The sequence below is a fragment of the Balaenoptera physalus genome, assembly GCF_965194825.1.
Source record: "Balaenoptera physalus genome assembly, chromosome: 3".
Classification (NCBI taxonomy): domain Eukaryota; kingdom Metazoa; phylum Chordata; class Mammalia; order Artiodactyla; family Balaenopteridae; genus Balaenoptera; species Balaenoptera physalus.
Window position 1 is genome coordinate 133,483,561 of NC_138890.1, and position 18,214 is coordinate 133,501,774.

General features: G+C 35.3%; 1 protein-coding gene and 1 long non-coding RNA gene across 12 annotated transcripts in view; one reads left to right on the forward strand and one right to left on the reverse strand.

Moving 5' to 3' along the window:
* The window catches only part of LOC309658591, a 77,042-nt gene that overhangs the window by 35,577 nt on the left and 23,251 nt on the right, over nucleotides 1-18,214 (forward strand). The gene's annotated exons all lie outside the window — the stretch shown is intronic.
* MAP3K1 (mitogen-activated protein kinase kinase kinase 1) overlaps nucleotides 1-18,214 on the reverse strand; it is an 81,032-nt gene that overhangs the window by 17,608 nt on the left and 45,210 nt on the right. For all 9 annotated transcript variants that reach the window (XR_014262240.1, XM_082457066.1, XM_082457065.1 and 6 more), the window contains 7 exons: nucleotides 15,673-15,873; nucleotides 15,132-15,248; nucleotides 14,611-14,759; nucleotides 9,209-9,330; nucleotides 8,524-8,605; nucleotides 8,227-8,410; nucleotides 6,049-6,321 (listed from right to left, as the gene is read on the reverse strand). Coding sequence is in view for 8 of the 9 variants with exons in the window: in XM_082457066.1 (XP_082313192.1) it covers nucleotides 6,049-6,321; nucleotides 8,227-8,410; nucleotides 8,524-8,605; nucleotides 9,209-9,330; nucleotides 14,611-14,759; nucleotides 15,132-15,248; nucleotides 15,673-15,873 (1,128 nt within the window). In the remaining variant the exon portion in view is untranslated. The remainder of the gene's footprint in view (nucleotides 1-6,048; nucleotides 6,322-8,226; nucleotides 8,411-8,523; nucleotides 8,606-9,208; nucleotides 9,331-14,610; nucleotides 14,760-15,131; nucleotides 15,249-15,672; nucleotides 15,874-18,214) is intronic.

Here is an 18,214-nt window from a genome sequence, read left to right on the forward strand (position 1 = left end):
ACATTCGCATTATAGGGGTCCCAGAAGGAGAAGAGAGAGAGAAAGGACCAGAGAAAATATTTGAAGAGATTATAGTCGAAAACTTCCCTAACATGGGAAAGGAAATAGCCACCCAAGTCCAGGAAGCGCAGAGAGTCCCACACAGGATAAACCCAAGGAGAAACACACCGAGACACATAGAAATCAAATTGGCAAAACTTAAAGACAAAGAAAAATTATTGAAAGCAGCAAGGGAAAAACGACAAATAACATACAAGGGAACTCCCATAAGGTTAACAGCTGATTTCTCAGCAGAAACTCTACAAGCCAGAAGGGAGTGGCATGACATATTTAAAGTGATGAAAGGGAAGAACCTACAACCAAGATTACTCTACCCGACAATATTCGATGGAGAAATCAAAAGCTTTACAGACAAGCAGAAGCTAAGAGAATTCAGCACCACCAAACCAGCTTTACAACAAATGCTAAAGGAACTTCTCTAAGTGGGAGACACAAGAGAAGAAAAGGACTTAAAAAACAAGCCCAAAACGATTAAGAAAATGGTAATAGGAACATACATATCGATAATTACCTTAAACGTGAATGAATTAAATGCTCCAACCAAAAGACACAGGCTCACTGAATGGATACAAAAACAAGACCCATATATATGCTGTCTACAAGAGACCCACTTCAGACCTAGGGACACATACAGACTGAAAGTGAGGGGATGGAAAAAGATATTCCATGCAAATGGAAATCAAAAGAAAGGTGGAGTAGCAATACTCGTATCAGATAAAATAGACTTTAAAGAATGTTACAAGAGACAAGGAAGGACACTACATAATGATCAAGGGATCAATCCAAGAAGAAGATATAACAATTATAAATGTATATGCACCCAACATAGGAGCACCTCAATACATAAGGCAACTGCTAACAGCTATAGAAGAGGAAATCTATAGTAACACAATAATAGTGGGGGACTTTAACACCTCACTTACACCAATAGACAGATCATCCAAATAGAAAATTACTAAGGAAACACAAGCTTTAAATGACACAATAGACCAGATAGATTTAATTGATATTTATAGGACATTCCATCCAAAAACAGCAGATTACACTTTCTTAAGTGTGCACAGAACATTCTCCAGGATAGATCACATCTTGGGTCACAAATCAGCCTCAGTAAATTTAAGAAAACTGAAATCATATCAAGCATCTTTTCTGACCACAACACTATGAGATTAGAAATCAATTACAGGGGAAAAAACGTAAAAAAACACAAACACATGGAGGCTAAACAATACGTTCCTAAATAACCAAGAGATCACTGAAGAAATCAAAGAGGAAATCAAAAAATACCTAGAGACAAATGACAATGAAAACATGACGATCCAAAACCTATGGGATGCGGCAAAAGCTGTTCTAAGAGGGAAGTTTATAGCAATACAAGCCTACCTCAAGAAACAAGAAAAATCTCAAATAAACAATCTAACCTTAACACCTAAAGGAACTAGAGAAAGAAGAACAAACAAACCCAAAGTTAGTAGAAGGAAAGAAATCATAAAGATCAGAGAAGAAATAAATGAAAAAGAAACAAAGAAAATAATAGCAAAGATCAATAAAACTAAAAGCTGGTTCTTTCATAAGATAAAGAAAATTGATAAACCATTAGCCAGACTCATTAAGAAAAAGAGGAAGAGGACTCAAATCAATAAAATTAGAAATGAAAAAGGAGAAGTTACAACAGACACTGCAGAAATACAAAGCATCCTAAGAGACTACTACAAGCAACTCTATGCCAATAAAATGGACAACCTGGAAGAAATGGACAAATTCTTAGAAAGGTATAACCTTCCAAGTACTGAACCAGGAAGAAATAGAAAATATGAACAGACCAATCACAAGTAATGAAATTGAAACTGTGATTAAAAATCTTCCAACAAACCAAAGTCCAGGACCAGATGGCTTCACAGGTGAATTCTACCAAACATTTAGAGAAGAGCTAACACCCATCCTTCTCAAACTCTTCCAAAAAATTGCAGAGGAAGGAACACTCCCAAACTCATTCTGTGAGGCCACCATCACCCTGATACCAAAACCAGACAAAGACACTACAAAAAAAGAAAATTACAGACCAATATCACTGATGAATAGAGATGCAAAAATCCTCAACAAAATACTAGCAAACAGAATCCAACAACACATTTAAAGGATCATACACCACGATCAAGTGGGATTTATCCCAGGGATGCAAGGATTCTTCAATATACACAAATCAATCAATGTGATACACCATTAACAAACTGAAGAATAAAAACCATATGATCATCTCAATAGATGCAGAAAAAGCTTTTGACAAAGTTCAACACCAATATATGATAAAAAAAACTCTCCAGAAAGTGGGCATAGAGGGAACCTACCTCAATATAATAAAGGCCATATATGACAAACCCACAGCAAACATCATTCTCAATCGTGAAAAACTGAAAGCATTTCCTCTAAGATCAGGAACAAGACAAGAATGTCCACTCTCACCACTATTATTCAACATAGTTTTGGAAGTCCTAGTTGTGGCAATCAGAGAAGAAAAAGAAATAAGAGGAATACAAATTGGAAAAGAAGAAGTAAAGCTGTCACTGTTTGCAGATGATATGATGCTATAGATAGAGAATCCTAAAGATGCCACCAGAAAACTACTAGAGCTAATCAATGAATTTGGTGAAGTTGCAGGATACAAAATTAATGCACAGAAATCTCTTGCATTCCTATACACTAATGAGGAAAAATCTGAAAGAGAAATTAAGGAAATACTCCCATCTACCATTACAACAAAAAGAATAAAATACCTAGGAATAAACGTACCTAGGGAGACAAAAGGCCTGTATGCAGAAAACTGTAAGACACTGTTGAAAGAAATTAAAGATTATACAAACAGATGGAGAGATATACCATGTTCTTCAATTGGAAGAATCAATATTGTGAGTAAGACTATACTACCCAAAGCAATCTACAGATTCAGTGCAATCCCTATCAAATTACCAATGGCATTTTTTATGGAACTAGAATGAAAAATCTTTAAATTTGTATGTAGACACAAAAGACCCCGAATAGCCAAAGCAGCCTTGAGGGAAAAAAACGGAGCTGGAGGAATCAGACTCCCTGACTTCAGACTATACTACAAAGCTACAGTAATCAAGACAATATGGTACTGGCACAAAAACAGAAACATAGATCAATGGACCAGGATAGAAAGCCCAGAGATAAACCCACGCACCTGTGGTCAACTAATCTATGAGAAAGGAGGCAAGGATATACAATGGAGAAAAGACAGTCTCTTCAATAAGTGGTGCTGGGAAAACTGGACAGCTACATGTAAAAGAATGAAATTAGAACACTTCCTAACACCACACACAAAAATAAACTCAAAATGGATTAAAGACCTAAATGTAAGACTGGACACTATAAAACTCTTAGAGGAAAACATAGGACGAACACTCTGACATAAATAACAGCAAGATCTTTTTTGATCCACCTCCTAGAGTAATGGAAATAAAAACAAAAATAAACAAATGGGACCTACTGAAACTTAAAAGCTTTTGCAAAGCAAAGGAAACTACAAACAAGATGAAAAGACGACCCTGAGAATGGGAGAAAATATTTGCAAACGAATCAACGGACAAAGGATTAATCTCCCAAATACATAAACAGCTCACGCAGCTCAATATTAAAAAAACAAACAACCCAATCCAAAAATGGGCAGAAGACCTAAATAGACATTTCTCCAAAGAAGACATACAGATGGCCAAGAAGCACATGAAAAGCGGCTCAACATCACTAATTACTAGAGAAATGCAAATCAAAACTACAATGAGGTATCACCTCACACCAGTTAGAATGGGCATCATCAGAAAATCTACAAACAACAAATGCTGGAGAGGGTGTGGAGAAAAGGGAACCCTCTTGCACTGTTGGTGGGAATGTAAATTGATACAGCCACTATGGAGAACAGTATGGAGGTTCCTTAAAAAACTAAAAATAGAATTACCATATGATCCAGCAATCCCACTACTGGGCATACACCCAGAGAAAACCATTAATTCAAAAAGACACATGCACCCCAATGTCCACTGCAGCACTAGTTACGATAGCCAGGTCATGGAAGCAACGTAAATGCCCATCAACAGACGAATGGATAAAGAAGATGTGGTACATGTATACAATGGAATATTACTCAGCCATAAAAAGGAACGAAATTGGGTCATTTGCAGAGACGTGGATGAATCTAGAGACTGTCATACAGAGTGAAGTAAGTCAGAAAGAGAAAAACAAATATATATTATCGTATATATGTGGAACCTAGAAAAATGGTACAGATGAACCAGTTTGCAGGGCAGAAATTGAGACACAGATGTAGAGAACAAATGTATGGACACCAAGGGGGGAAAGTGGTGGGGGGGGCGGGGTTGTGGTGGCGGTGGGATGAATTGGGAGATTGGGATTGACGTGTACACTAATATGTATAAAATAGATAACTAATAACATGCTGTATAAAAAAAATAAAATAATAATAAATAAATAAATAAAGCAGTGGTCCTCAACTGGGGGCAGTTTCGACCCTCAGGGGACACTCAGCAATGCCTGGAGACACTGTTGGTTGTCATGACTTAGGGGAGGACAGGGTGGCCATTGGTGTCTAGTGGGTATAGACCAGGGATGCTACTAAACATCCTATAGTGCATAAGACAGCACCCCTGCCCCCAACAAATAATTATTATGTCTCAATGTCAGTAAGTGCTGAGGTTGAGAAGCCCTGTTCTAAAGATATATATACTCATAATGGAGAAAGTCAAATTCTAGCCTATAAAATTACAAACACAACAGCCTCCTTGTCATTCCATCTCACTCACGAAAGACAACTTCTAACAGGTTAAACTAGAAAAACTACTCAGTAATCTATGTCATGGAATCCTCTTTTGTGAAAAGGTTTCTGAATTTCCATACAACATTAATTAAAAATCAGTTTTTTTTTTTTATATTTATTTATTTTATTTATATTTTTGGCTGTGTCAGGTCTTAGTTGCGGCACGCGGGATCTTTCGTTGAGGCACGTGGGATCTTTCGTTGCAGCGCTTGGGCTTCTCTCTAGTTGTGGCGTGTGGGTTTTCTCTCTCTAGCTGTGCTTCGCGGGCTCCAGAGTGTGTCAGCTCTGTAGTTTGCAGCACATGGGCTCTCTTGTTGAGGCGTGTGAGCTCAGTAGTTGTGGCACGCAGGCTTAGTTGTCCCACAGCACATGGGATTGTAGTTCCCTGACCAGGGATCAAACCTGCGTCCCCTGCACTGCAAGGTGGACTCTTTACCACTGGACCACCAGGGAAGTCCCCCAAATCAGTTCTTCTTAATGTCTACTAATATCAAATTAAAAAAAAAAAATCAAAGTAACTCTGGTTACTTTGCTATCCCATAAAGAATCTTTAATTTGGTCACGTATAATGTAAGGCAAACGTGAAGGTATGAATAGCAAGCTATTGGTTTTTTTTTGGCTGCGTTGGGTCTTCATTGCTGCGCGTGGGCTTTCTCTAGTTGCGGCGAGCAGGGGCTTCGTTGCAGTGGCTTCTCTTGTTGCGGAGCATGGGCTCTAGACACTCAGGCTCAGCAGTTGTGGCATGTAGGCTCAGCAGTTGTGGCTCGCGGGCTTAGTTGTTCTGCGGCATGTGGGATCTTCCCAGACCAGGGATCGAACCTGTGTCCCCTGCATTGGTAGGCGATTCTTAACCACTGCGCCATGAGGGAAGTCCTGCTATTGCTACTTTAGAGTAGAGAAAAGTAAACAGCATATAAGAAAAGCTGACTGGATTAAAACGAGTAAAATCCAAGTGAAGAGATTAAATGGAAGATTGCAATTTCCTGGGATTATGGAATAAAAAAAAATTTTGGATTTTCCAGAATTAAATTAGGTAAAGTAGTTTTACTGAATCTTAAAAATGATATCTGCAAACTGTCAAAAAAAAAAAAAAACCCAAGAAACCCATAACGCTATAGTTATAGAATAAAGCTACTTACTAAAGCAGCAACGTACACTTTGTAGACAGGGTCAGCACAGACCATTGACAAAACGTTGCAGCATGCCTCCACCACATCTCCTGAGACACTGGTCTGGGAAGACCCACTGGCAGCACTCGGGCTGCTCCCGCCGTTGCTCCCGGAATTTCCAGTGCTCTCCCCATTTGCCAACAGCAGAGCCCCGCTAACATCGTGGGAAAGACGTCTGAGAGCCATCTCTCTTACATTCCAGTTTCTAGAAAATAAGCAGCCAACGAGTTCCATTCCAAATACCTATAATCAAACAAACAAAATGAATTCAATGTGAAGAAAAACTGAAGTGTTTTGAATTAAGTATGATTTTTGGTTACTAAAGGAAAACTGGACATTTCTTAAGTCTTCACCATACTATACAATTTTCAAATGTGTCCGTAAGGACATACTCAAGTTTAACTGGTAATTAGCAAAAGTCCTTAACATTTATTAGCTCAAGTAAAACTAAGAGTGAACACCATTAAGTAATTAGATGGATATATATGCATTTCTGTACTCCGGCACTTACCACAAAACAAAATAAACATATCTGTGAAGAACCTCAAATTTGTATTTGTGTTAAGGTAGTTTACAGAGAAAAAACTGAAGATTAAAAAAAGCCAGATCAAGAAAGGCAGTGGGGCAGGTGTTCAAGAGATAAGAGTATTTCTCCTACCAATGATAGTAGTAAGTCAAAGGCTCTTATTCGGTTAACTAGAAAAAATATAATGAATGGAGTGGAAAAATCAAGACTAAACAAAAACACTGTGTTCAGATCAGCAAAGGCTAATGAAATACTTATAGTTAAAGTGCATGTCATTATAGTCATGATTATCACATCTGCAAAGCCAGAGAATCCCTAAAGAAAAGAAAGGGTGCATGGTCTTGACATTATGGACCAGTTAGCTAAAAGTAAACTTAATATCTAAGATAATGTTTCATTTGAAAAAGTTCTAAATATTAGGGATGAATAAACACATTTTTGGGGAAAATAAATCATGACTTTTTTATGTGTTCTGTTTTAAAAGTGATAGTAAAGGAGAATAAATCAATTAGAGTATAGTGAATTTGTTGTATGCCTGGCACTGTTAAACAGCATACCAATAAGTCTTAATTATGTCTTATGATATTCCTAATTTAAAAAACTAGGAATATATAGCCTAGGCCAACCTAAAGCTTAAGCAAAACAAACCTGAACCACTGCCTTGAAAACATGGCATCCAATAGCTCAGTATCAAATTGAGAGTTTTCCTGAGGACTCATGAAGGGGCAGGTGAGGGCCTGTGTTAAATACCGTTAATGAACTAGATAAAATAAATAATATATTTATTAAGTTTGTAAATTTTATTAGATTCATATTAGGCTGTTAACATGCTAAGAAAAGAGAATTCAAAAGCTGCAGGACTATAATGGTCACAAAAGAAAAAGGAGATAAATCCTTCTGATGTAATAAGCTTAATAAGTTACTGTGTCTGTTAACGAATTTAATAGAATTTACCAGATTATCAAAAACATTTTACTTCACTATAATCTACTGGAGATGTTGTCTGGTTTTGGATTCTACATTTTAAAAAATAATGGACTAAGCAGATAACAACAAAGAAAATCATTAGAATCCAACCAACCAACCGAAATTCCGATTTACTAAGGATGAAAAAGTATTTAAGCAGGAGAAAGTAAAGGAATGGAAACTGTCCTTACAAATAAAAATGACTAATACAAGGTAAATACCACATTCTTTTCTTATTCATCCCCTCCGCAATTATTGAGTACCTAACATATGCCATGAGAATATGAATAGGAGAAACTGAGTTTAAATGGCAACAAATAAGAAAAATGACAAATTCTTGGCAGGATTAAACATTGGAGAAACTTAGCATTAAATGGTTCTAGTGTCTATCCTTGAATAACCTTTTATGTCTGTTAGTTTAGAGAGATGTTTCTAGAGATGGGAGGTGAGATTACAAAGAAATTTTGAAGTTTAAGCTCTATAATAAGTGGCAGAGTATTAATAACATCAAAGGTAAAATTAAAATTTTCAATGGAATACGAGTAATGATGGAGGCAAGCAAAAGTACTTTCTTAAATTATAAACAACTGGGGAGACAACTACATTAATTAGTCTATAAATGTTCCTTTGAGAAATGAAGAACAAGAACTACTTACCTGAATCCATGGCTCAGCTAAATCTTTATAAGCAGGAGGGATCTGCTGAGTTCCATAATGAGTAAGATTAAAATTGCTCTCTTGGTTCCTTCGTTGTGATCCAGCCAAGGGATGCTGCTGCGTGGTCTGCTGCTGGGCAGCTCGCAGGGAAGGAGGGGAATCCACAGGGCTTGGCAACTCGTGGCTAAATGAAAAAGTAACGAAGCTTGCTAAAGTAATTAACAGATTTAAACAACACTTCGGGAGCATTTTTATTCTTTATTAAACATACCCAAATCATTAGGTCATAATTGTTACCTGTAGAAATCATGGGATCTCCACTTAGACCTACAAAGGGGACATATTAAAGGTTCTCTATTTCTTCTACATTCTTCTGCCCCTGAAAAATTATGGAAAAAATACTTAGAAAAGTATAAATGTTTAACATTAAGCATTTATGTAATAATTGTTCATAATAGCTAGTATGGGATTTATATGGAAGGAACCTAAAAACATTATATGTTTACCTAAACGCAGGCAAACACGGCAGGTTAAACTATTCTGATGCTTGTAATTGTTGCAAATGCTATTTAATTAAACATGCTATATATAACATGTACTTTGTTTACTGTTTTTCAAAACATTCTGCCCACCTGATAACCTGGTAATGTTATTCCAAAACTTGCTTTGGCGTTACCCTCTCTGGAAGGCCTGACCAGACCTTCTTCCACCTCCTTCCCTCCATGTGCACCTTCCAGATCAGAACTGTTTCTAATTCTGTGCACGCCTTCCATTACCACACGTCACACTTTATAACATTTCTTTGCTCATTCCTAAGAGATCCTAAACTCCTACTTGTTGAAAACTTCTTACAGGGCCTAGGTATACTTCTTTTCTTCTCTCACCAGTCTCGCTGAAGGCTATGTTAAAATCCTAAATGATATAGTTAACTGATAAGAGTAATAACCACGTTGAGTAAACAGAGAGAAAAAGAGCCACATACAAATTGACATGCAGTGGTGGTGCAGCTTGTTCCTGCAGCCATCTTCACACACTGTAAGACTTTCTTCATCAAGCATGCCCAACAAGCAAATAGGACACATCTGTTCCTCTTCATCTTTTATACTATAAAGAAGGGGAAACAAAAGCATTAACCACAAAAGAATGTAACAGAATTAATGCCATATGCTAAAAACAATTGTGGCTTCTTTAGACTATGAAAAAATTAATTAGAAATTCTTGTTTAGGAGCGTCTTGTATATGAACTATTTGAGAAATATTTCTCTTATTAATATACAGTAATTTTGAATCAGACTCATACCACCATGTATTTATAGGTTGTGGATATGGTTTAACCTTTCCTTGCTATGAATATAATTCAACCTATGAACTACAATCTTAGAGAGATATGTATCCCCAAAATTCTGTTATTGTACCTTTTGAATAAACAAACTGCTATAAGATTTGACTATGTACAAACATACTACATGCCAACAGTTTCAAGATTTCAAGTATTAGAAGAACTGTAGAGCTCATCTATTCCACATCCTTAAGTATGAAGACACATCTCAGACAATTTTGGTGCGTGTGTAGTCCAACTTTCCTAGAAACGAGTATGTCACATTTTTAATGCACACAACCTTTCAACTAGACTTCTAGGAAATAAAGAGACAAATAATAAAGATGTATGTGTGAGAATGTTCACTGCAGAACTATTTAGCATAAGGAAAAAAATCAACCAAAGGAACATCAAAAGAAGGTTAAAAAAATGGTACACCCAGACACTATGAAGCCTTTGAAAAGGATCAGAGATCCATAAATGATGACAGAAAAATATCCATAATATACCATATGGTGAAAAAAAGCAGATAACATGACAGAATTCAAACTTGTATAGAATGGTTCCATTTATGGCAAAATTGTAACTTTATTATGTGTATCTGAATTATATTGTATATATTTGACTATTCCTTTTATATACAAAGTGAATATAAAATCAGTAAGAAAAATATTAACAACTCAACAGTGAAATGAGCAAAGAAGATAAAAAGGCAGTTGAAATAAAAAAGACCAATAGCCAATAAATGTGAAAAGAGAAGTACAAAATACATGTTAAATTAATAAAGCTCTATCTTATTTTATTTGTCTTTGTGGGGGGAATGGGATAATTCTGATTGACAAAAATTAAGTAGGTTGATAATGGCATAGGAAGACAGGCTCTCATATACACTACTGGTGGGAGTAAAAAAAACCCTGAAATTTTTAGAAAGGAATTTGCTAGTATTTCTTAAAATACTAAATGTATATATCCATGACCTAAAAAAACCTATTTTCTAGAATTCTATCCTTCAGAAATATTTTATGTAAACAAAAAAATATAAAATTTATTGCATTTAATAGGCCAACAAAAATTAGAGGTGTACTAAATGTCCATTAATTCTGGCAAGGGCAAAATATAGTGTGTCATAGCCATACAATCTTATATAGCTGAAGTAGTGTGTATTTTTTGTATTGAGGAAAATGTTCTCGATATATAAAGTAAAAATTGTTTTTAAATTTAAAAAGCAAGTTGCAGATCAAAATGTATGTCATGACTATATTGCTTAACAGTAGGAAAGATGAGAGAAGTATTGGGGTGTGTGTGTGTCTGCATACCCATAGAATACAGAGAAGAGTTTTATATTTTCCTTGCTTTATATAATTTTAAAAGATGTATTAAAAACTGTTAACAGTAGTCATTTTGTGTGCAGCCCAGACTGGAGGGGGGGGGGTTTGTTTCTATTTTACAAATTTTTGTTTGAACCTTCATGATGTGATGAATAGCTTTTAAAATCAGTAACAATATTTCCATTACAACATAAAGACAAGATTCTGGGGTATTCTGGGGTATTCTAAGTAAGCTGCCCAAGATCACAGAACAGTTTGTGGCAAATCTATCATTTGGCTTCAATTTGAGGAGAATATCCCATAACCTACTTATCCCTACAAATTCGTGTTTCTACTAAGCTCAGGCTTTCCCCTGGGCTCAGTATTACACTTCTACTATCTTAAGCTATAATTCCTGAAAAACAGGTCTGAGTGACTGACAGCAAATAACAGTTCCCCAAAAACTTCCCTGAAAGCTGAACAAATATGTCATCAATGTCACGATGTGTGACTCCTGAGCTGAAGCACACTTACTAGTCTCTCTCCCTCCCAGTTATCTATCCTGTCTCTCTATCTCTTTTCATAATTATGGAGCTATGAGGAGGGGGGAAAAGCTATTAAAATATGCATGTATTAATGACAAAAATTAACGAAAACACTGCAGAAATGATTTACACAACAATCTATAATAAAAATACTAATGGCAAAGATGACGCAAGATCAAATAATTTTTCAAATAATTACACCAAAATTAGCTTATTCAAAAGACTTTAAATACAGGAAAAATAAAGTTCCACAATTTTGTCAAATTGCAAGTGCAACTTATTTCTTAAATGCTTTTCTGACTTAAAAATATTCCATTCTGGGGTATTTTCTGCCTTTTTTCCTTCCTAGTACATATTTGGTAAACATTATTCAGATCATTTATCTATATACATGTACAATTTCATGTTCTTAAGAGATTTATCGTAAAAATTCTACTTATTAAACTCTTCAAGTGGTGGCATAATTTTTCATTGATTAGACAGATCCTAACTTCTTAAGCACCCACTTATTGCTGGACATTTGAGTTGTTTCCACATTTTAAGAAACCGTCAGAAACATCTTTGTGCCCTCTTTTTTGACATTTCAGATTTTCTTTCTAGCAGTTTCTTCAGAAGTAAAATCACTTGAGTAGAGAGCAGGGATTAGCGAACTAAAGGGGGATCAAATTAGTCAAGCTTCTGTAAATAAAGTTTTATTGGAACACAGCCACACCAATTCATTCACATATTGTCTACGGCTACTTCAGCTACAAGGGCAGAGCTGAATAGTTGTGACAGAGACCCAATGACCCTCAAAGCCCAAAGTATTTAAAGTATAAAAATGTCACCCGTCATAACACCACCCATTAATAACCATTAAATTTTTTATTCATTTCAGTATTTATGCACCTACAATACCTTTTATATATAAAAAATGGGTTCATGCATGACAGTATTATAATCTGGATTTTATTTCATGCCACTCAGTATTCTTCAAAAGCATAATTCTAATGACTGCATGAAATATTCATAATATGGGTATATTTTAACCATTCATTTGCTGGATATTTAAGTTGTTCCCAATTTTTCACCATAGTACTGTGAGAAACAGCCATATATGTTAAGTCTTGTACATTTCTCAAATTAAAATTTTTTTCTTAAAAAAAAAAATAACATTTACTGGATCAATGACTATAAACGTTTTAAAAAGTCACATTATTTTTTTCCAGAAAGGCTATACCACTTTACATACAGTAAAGCATCTTGTAAGAACTGAATTGTCACATTACAAAGGATCTACTAATTCTGTAAATAAATCTGATATATATATATATGTATTTTTTTTAAATGAGCATTTCCTTAGTTATTAGGTTGCCTGAACAGTTTTCATATGTTTGTCAGCACCTTGAAATTCTTCTTTTGTGAAAATTCTCTTCATGTCCTTTGCCCATTTATGTACTGGACCACAGGTTTCTGTTGGCAGCTTTTATTTTGTTGGTAAGGTTTTGTTAATTATTTTTTATACGCATATTCAATCTGTCCCAATTCTGTTTTTCATTGTTTCTTATACACCATTTAAAATTAATATACTGCAATAAGATCTCCAGATAAATTTTTTTTTATTAATTTTAGTCTTAAAATATTTATTTTAGACATAAAAATTTGTGATTACATGAAACAACCTACTTACTACACAGTATAATCTTAGGAAGATTACAACTTCTTTGGTTTCCCCCCTTGGATACAAAAAATTCAAATGAATCAATAAAACCCCCAAATTATGGCCAGCCCATATTTAAAGGGTACTTTTATTCATCTTAGAGACAGACACTGTCTATTTTAACTTCGGCCACCTGGTTTTAAGCAGTTATTATTTTTATCCAAAATAAAAAGCTACAGGAATATCAATCAAAAGGAGAAAGGCTCTAGAAGTTTGGGTAAGGAAGCTTGAGAAGTAAAGCTAATTTTTTCATTTATTTAGAAGAGATAACAGGTAAGAGAAAGAGCCCTGAACTAGAAATCAGGATACTCAGGTTCCAGTTCTGCCTTTGTTCAAATGACCTCTTCTGGCTTTATTTATCACTGAACCATGTAAACTGGAAAATCTCTAATGTCCAAAAAAACTCATAAAACTCTCATTCTAAAATCAATTCATTTAATAAAAAATAATAAAATTCAAACATTTACTTTCTCCATAGATGAAAAAACTTCTCTCTCAATTCTTTACCTCATCATGCCCTTGTCCTGATATCATCACTTTCTATTCCTCATGAATTCTGAAGTAGTTACAATACTTAAAAGATTGATGGGATGAGAATGAGACATAAAAGCACTCAGACCAGTGCTTCTCAGACTGAGTTTCCTGGGAACACATAGGGGGTGCCCTCCTAAGAGAAGCAGCACTCCTTTCTGGAGTAATTTTTAAGAACCTCATTTTTTCATTAAAGCAATAAAGAAATCTTGGAAAAGAAAGAAAACTGACATGACTTTTTATGATAATACTCTTAATTTTTTCACACCTGTCATATTGGGCTACATCTCAGATCCTTCAGGGTTATGAGTTTATTCTTATCAGCAACTAGGCAATGGAAAAGTTTGAGAAGCACTGCAGATTTTAATTAACAACTATGATTAACAGCTACTGTATCTCTTAATTGCAACTGATTAGTCTCTTTGTTCAGAAGAGCCTGCTTATGTTCTCACATGTAAAACAGGCTGTAATGAGGATTCCCTGAGAGTATCTGTGAGACAAGTAGTGATGTCATGAAATTTAAACATCCTATATTTCAAAGTGACTCTGGATAACCACTTTGCCTTGTACATAATTTATTTATATCAAAAAATTATAGACATATTCTTTATATAATGCCTCAGGTTCATTATCTGCAGAAGTGATAAAACCTACCTAATGAGACCAACATATTAGGTGCTTGGCACAAAGTAATGATTGATAAGCCACTTATTTTATACCTGCCACCTGATTTTTCTTGTGAAATGGACATTACATTCTGATATTTAAGGTGCCATTTTCAACACTGTAGTTTTCAGGACAAAATATCCAAATATATATACTTAGATGACCTTTATTATTTTTTACCCTTGATTTTACCTTGAAAGCCAAGATTCAATAATTAAATCATTTTAGAGCAACTTAACAAGTATATATATAAAAATTATCCCTAAAATTAAAAAGTAACACTGGATTAATGCTTTTAATTCCTTAAGAAGTACTAACCTGTTTTCTGAACTAGATGTAGAAGTGCTAGATGATGACAATGTATGAGAATTTGACATGCGTGAAACAAACTTCTGGATGGTGTTACGAGATGGAGCTTTGATCCTTGAGCTACGCCTACTGTGATATTTCTGGAACAAACTCTCAACCTAACATTGAAAAAAGACAGTAACAATGACATTTGTGCCATAATATACATATGAAGTGTTCTAGAGATTGAATTATTTGCCTTTTATTTTGTAAGTTTTTCACAAAGCCAATTTAAGGGCTTCAAAAATAAGAATACATATAGCTTACTAAGGATAGTATTTTTACAGCAGGTCAGTGTTTACTTTTTTTTAGTCTAGAAGAAAAAACTATTTTGTCAATAGATTGTAAGAGAACTATTTACAAACATCAAGTAATCCTTACATACCTTCACACCTTTAAAATGACCACTATTTAAAGCTCATGGGAAAATGTCAGGAATATCATAAAAATCTGTTGACAATTTTACTGTAAAGCATTTATTTAAAAATTACCTCAAAATTCTTTAAAGTTTTTCTCCATAACATTGGGTCTGAAGGTTCTAGCTGAAACACTCGGAGCATAACAAATAGTAGATGAATACAAAATGTTCCACGCCCACAGCTGCAGTTCTAAAGAGTTTGAAAAAAACACAAACCTATAGTTTAATAAATCTGTGTTCTATTAAACTCCTAAGTTGATCACTTTTAAATATTTCCAAGCTTATTATACTAAACTTTCTATAATTTGCTTCATTATCCTTAGATAATAAGATATATAAGGGTATGCAAGAAAAGCCTACAGCTATCTCTATGAATTAATCTCGTATTTTTGGTTTATTAAAAAGACCAAATTTGTATTCTGAAGTATGTTAAATCATAGTAAAACCCTTCCTAAACACATTAAATAAAAGTGTTTATTAGTTCCCAAAATATAATTTGAATTCTCTTTAGTTTTACTAAAGAGAATTACACAACTGATCTAAGCTTAAGAATGTTACAGTGCATAGACTTAGTACCAGATCCTAATAAAATGTAAAATGGTGACAATTCCTACCTGAGGCCCAATAAATACCCGGTATTTATTGTCTGGGCTGTCTCCTCCAATCAGGAAGGAGTTGGGCCCTATTTGCTGCAGTAAGTACAGCCTGGCCCGCATCACTTTGTTTACACGGCGGTTTGTTTCCTCAGGGCTGTATGGTGAGAAGCCATCTGGTGAAGGGGCTCTTCGAGGTGGTGTGATTCTCCCGCTCTGAAACTTCACAACATTTAAAAATTAGGGGACTTCCCTGGTGGCACAGTGGTTAAGAATCCACCTGCCAATGCAGGGAACATGGGTTCGAGCCCTGGTCCGGGAAGATCCCACATGCCGCAGAGCAACTAAGCCCGTGCACCACAACTACTGAGCCTGAGCTCTAGAGCTTGCGAGCCACAACTACTGAGCCCAGGTGCCACAACTACTGAAGCCCGCGTGCCTAGAGCCTGTGCTTCGCAACAAGAGAAGCCACTGCAATGAGAGGCCTGCGCACCGCAAACAAGAGTAGCCCCCGCTGGCCGCAACTAGAGAAAACCCACACACAGCAACAAAGACCCAATGCAGCCAAAAATAAAATAAAATAAATAAATTTTTTTAAAAATTAAGAAATGATTTAAAAAAATAAAAATAAAAATTAGGTAAATTGCTCACTTCTCCATTAGAAAAAAGTTACCTAAGAAAGGTCATAGCAGACACCATTTTCATATGCTGAAAAAATGCCTCAATATATAATATGATGGGACAAAATGTATTTTGCAAATGCATTTGTCTGACATACTCGTTATGAGTAAACTTCTAAAATCTGTCATCCCTATAACTAATAATAAATCTTTGACCGAGAGAGACAACCATGTGGTAATTTTACGAATTACTGTATAAGTATTTGACTTCTTTGAAAAGTAGTATGTAAATCAAAATAAAAACCACAGAAAATTCATCTTATAAGCAGGTAAAATGATTTGTTTCTAGTGATAAAAATTAAGCATCCAATTTCCTGGCTTCCACTTAAGGGATTACTAAATGCTCTTTTGTGACTGGTAATTTACAAACAGCTCCATGGAATTCCCCCGATGGTACACTCTGTAGAGAACTAGTGGCAAGTGACTCTTCCCAGATTAAGACATCTCACTGGAGGCTGATAAAAACTCTCCTGTGGTGAGGGTGATATTATGTCGCTCTCACTCCACTTCACTGATTCCCCTAGAACTTGGTCTTTCCAACAGTGCCCAGTGGAAATTCTAGTTCTTTCTGATGCCTAACTAAATAGTTAAAAGGTAATAAAAGTTGGCGAGAAAATGAAGCAATTAGAAGCCTCATACAGTGCTGGTGGGAATGTAAAATGGTGTAGCTGCTTTGTGAAAACATATGATCCAGCAATCCCACTCCTAGGTATATACGCAAGAAAAATGAAAAGATATGTCCACACAAAAATGTGTACAGAAATGTTCACAGTAGCATTATTCATAACAGCCAGAAGTGGAAACAAAATGCCCATCAACTGATAAGTGAATAAACAAAATATGTATATCCATATTATAGAATATTATTCTACAATTAAAAATGAATGGAGTTATACCATAGATGAACCTTGAAAACATGATGCTAAGTGCAAAACACCAGTCACAAAAGACCATACATATTATATGATTCCATTTATATAAAATGTCCAGCATAGGCAAATTATATATAGTCAGGAAGTAGATTAGTGGTTGCCGAGGGCTGGGGAGAGACTGCTAATTAGCCTGGGGTTTCTTGTTGGGGTGGTGCAAGTGTTTTAAAATTTATTGTAGTGATGGCTACAACTATGTGAATATACCAAAACTCAATGAACGGTACAATTTAAACAGGTGAATTGTGCATTATATCTTAATAAAACCATAATTTTTTAATAGACAATTACTAAAAAGTAAAACAAAACCAAAAACAAGTACACATTCATCTGCTATTAGACTTGCTAAGTATTCAGACTATGGATATGCTCAAAGATGTGCAAAATGATGTATGCCTAAAAAATATTTTTGCAGCATTGTTTTTAGTAATGGAAGTTAAGAAGGAATATAAATGTCCATTAGTATGTAGTTCACCAAATAAGCCATGATTTATCCAGATAATGAAATGTTAGGTAGCTGTTATAAAGAATGAGGAAGTAACTTTGTCTAGCACATCCCAAAATAGGTGTAGGGGGAGGGGAGACACAATTCTGTATTTACTTGTGGTAGACTTTTTACTTTGATGGCCCCCATGAACCACACCTCCCAGTATTTACACCCTTCTGTAGTCCTCTACCACGTTGATTCTGGATTTGGGCATGTAACTGGCTTTGGGCAATAAGGCATTAGTAAACATGATGCAAGTGGTGGCTTGATAAGAGCTTCCACGCTGAGATTTGCCCTCTTGAACCACTTTTTTTTTTTTTTTGGACTTAGATAGAAATTTATTGTCTCATAGTTCCAGAGGCTTGAAGTCCAAGATCAAGGTGCTGGCAGGGTTGGTTCCTTCTGAGGGCTGTGAGAGAGAATCTGTTCCATGTGCTTTCCTAGCTTGAAACACTTGCTGCAACCCA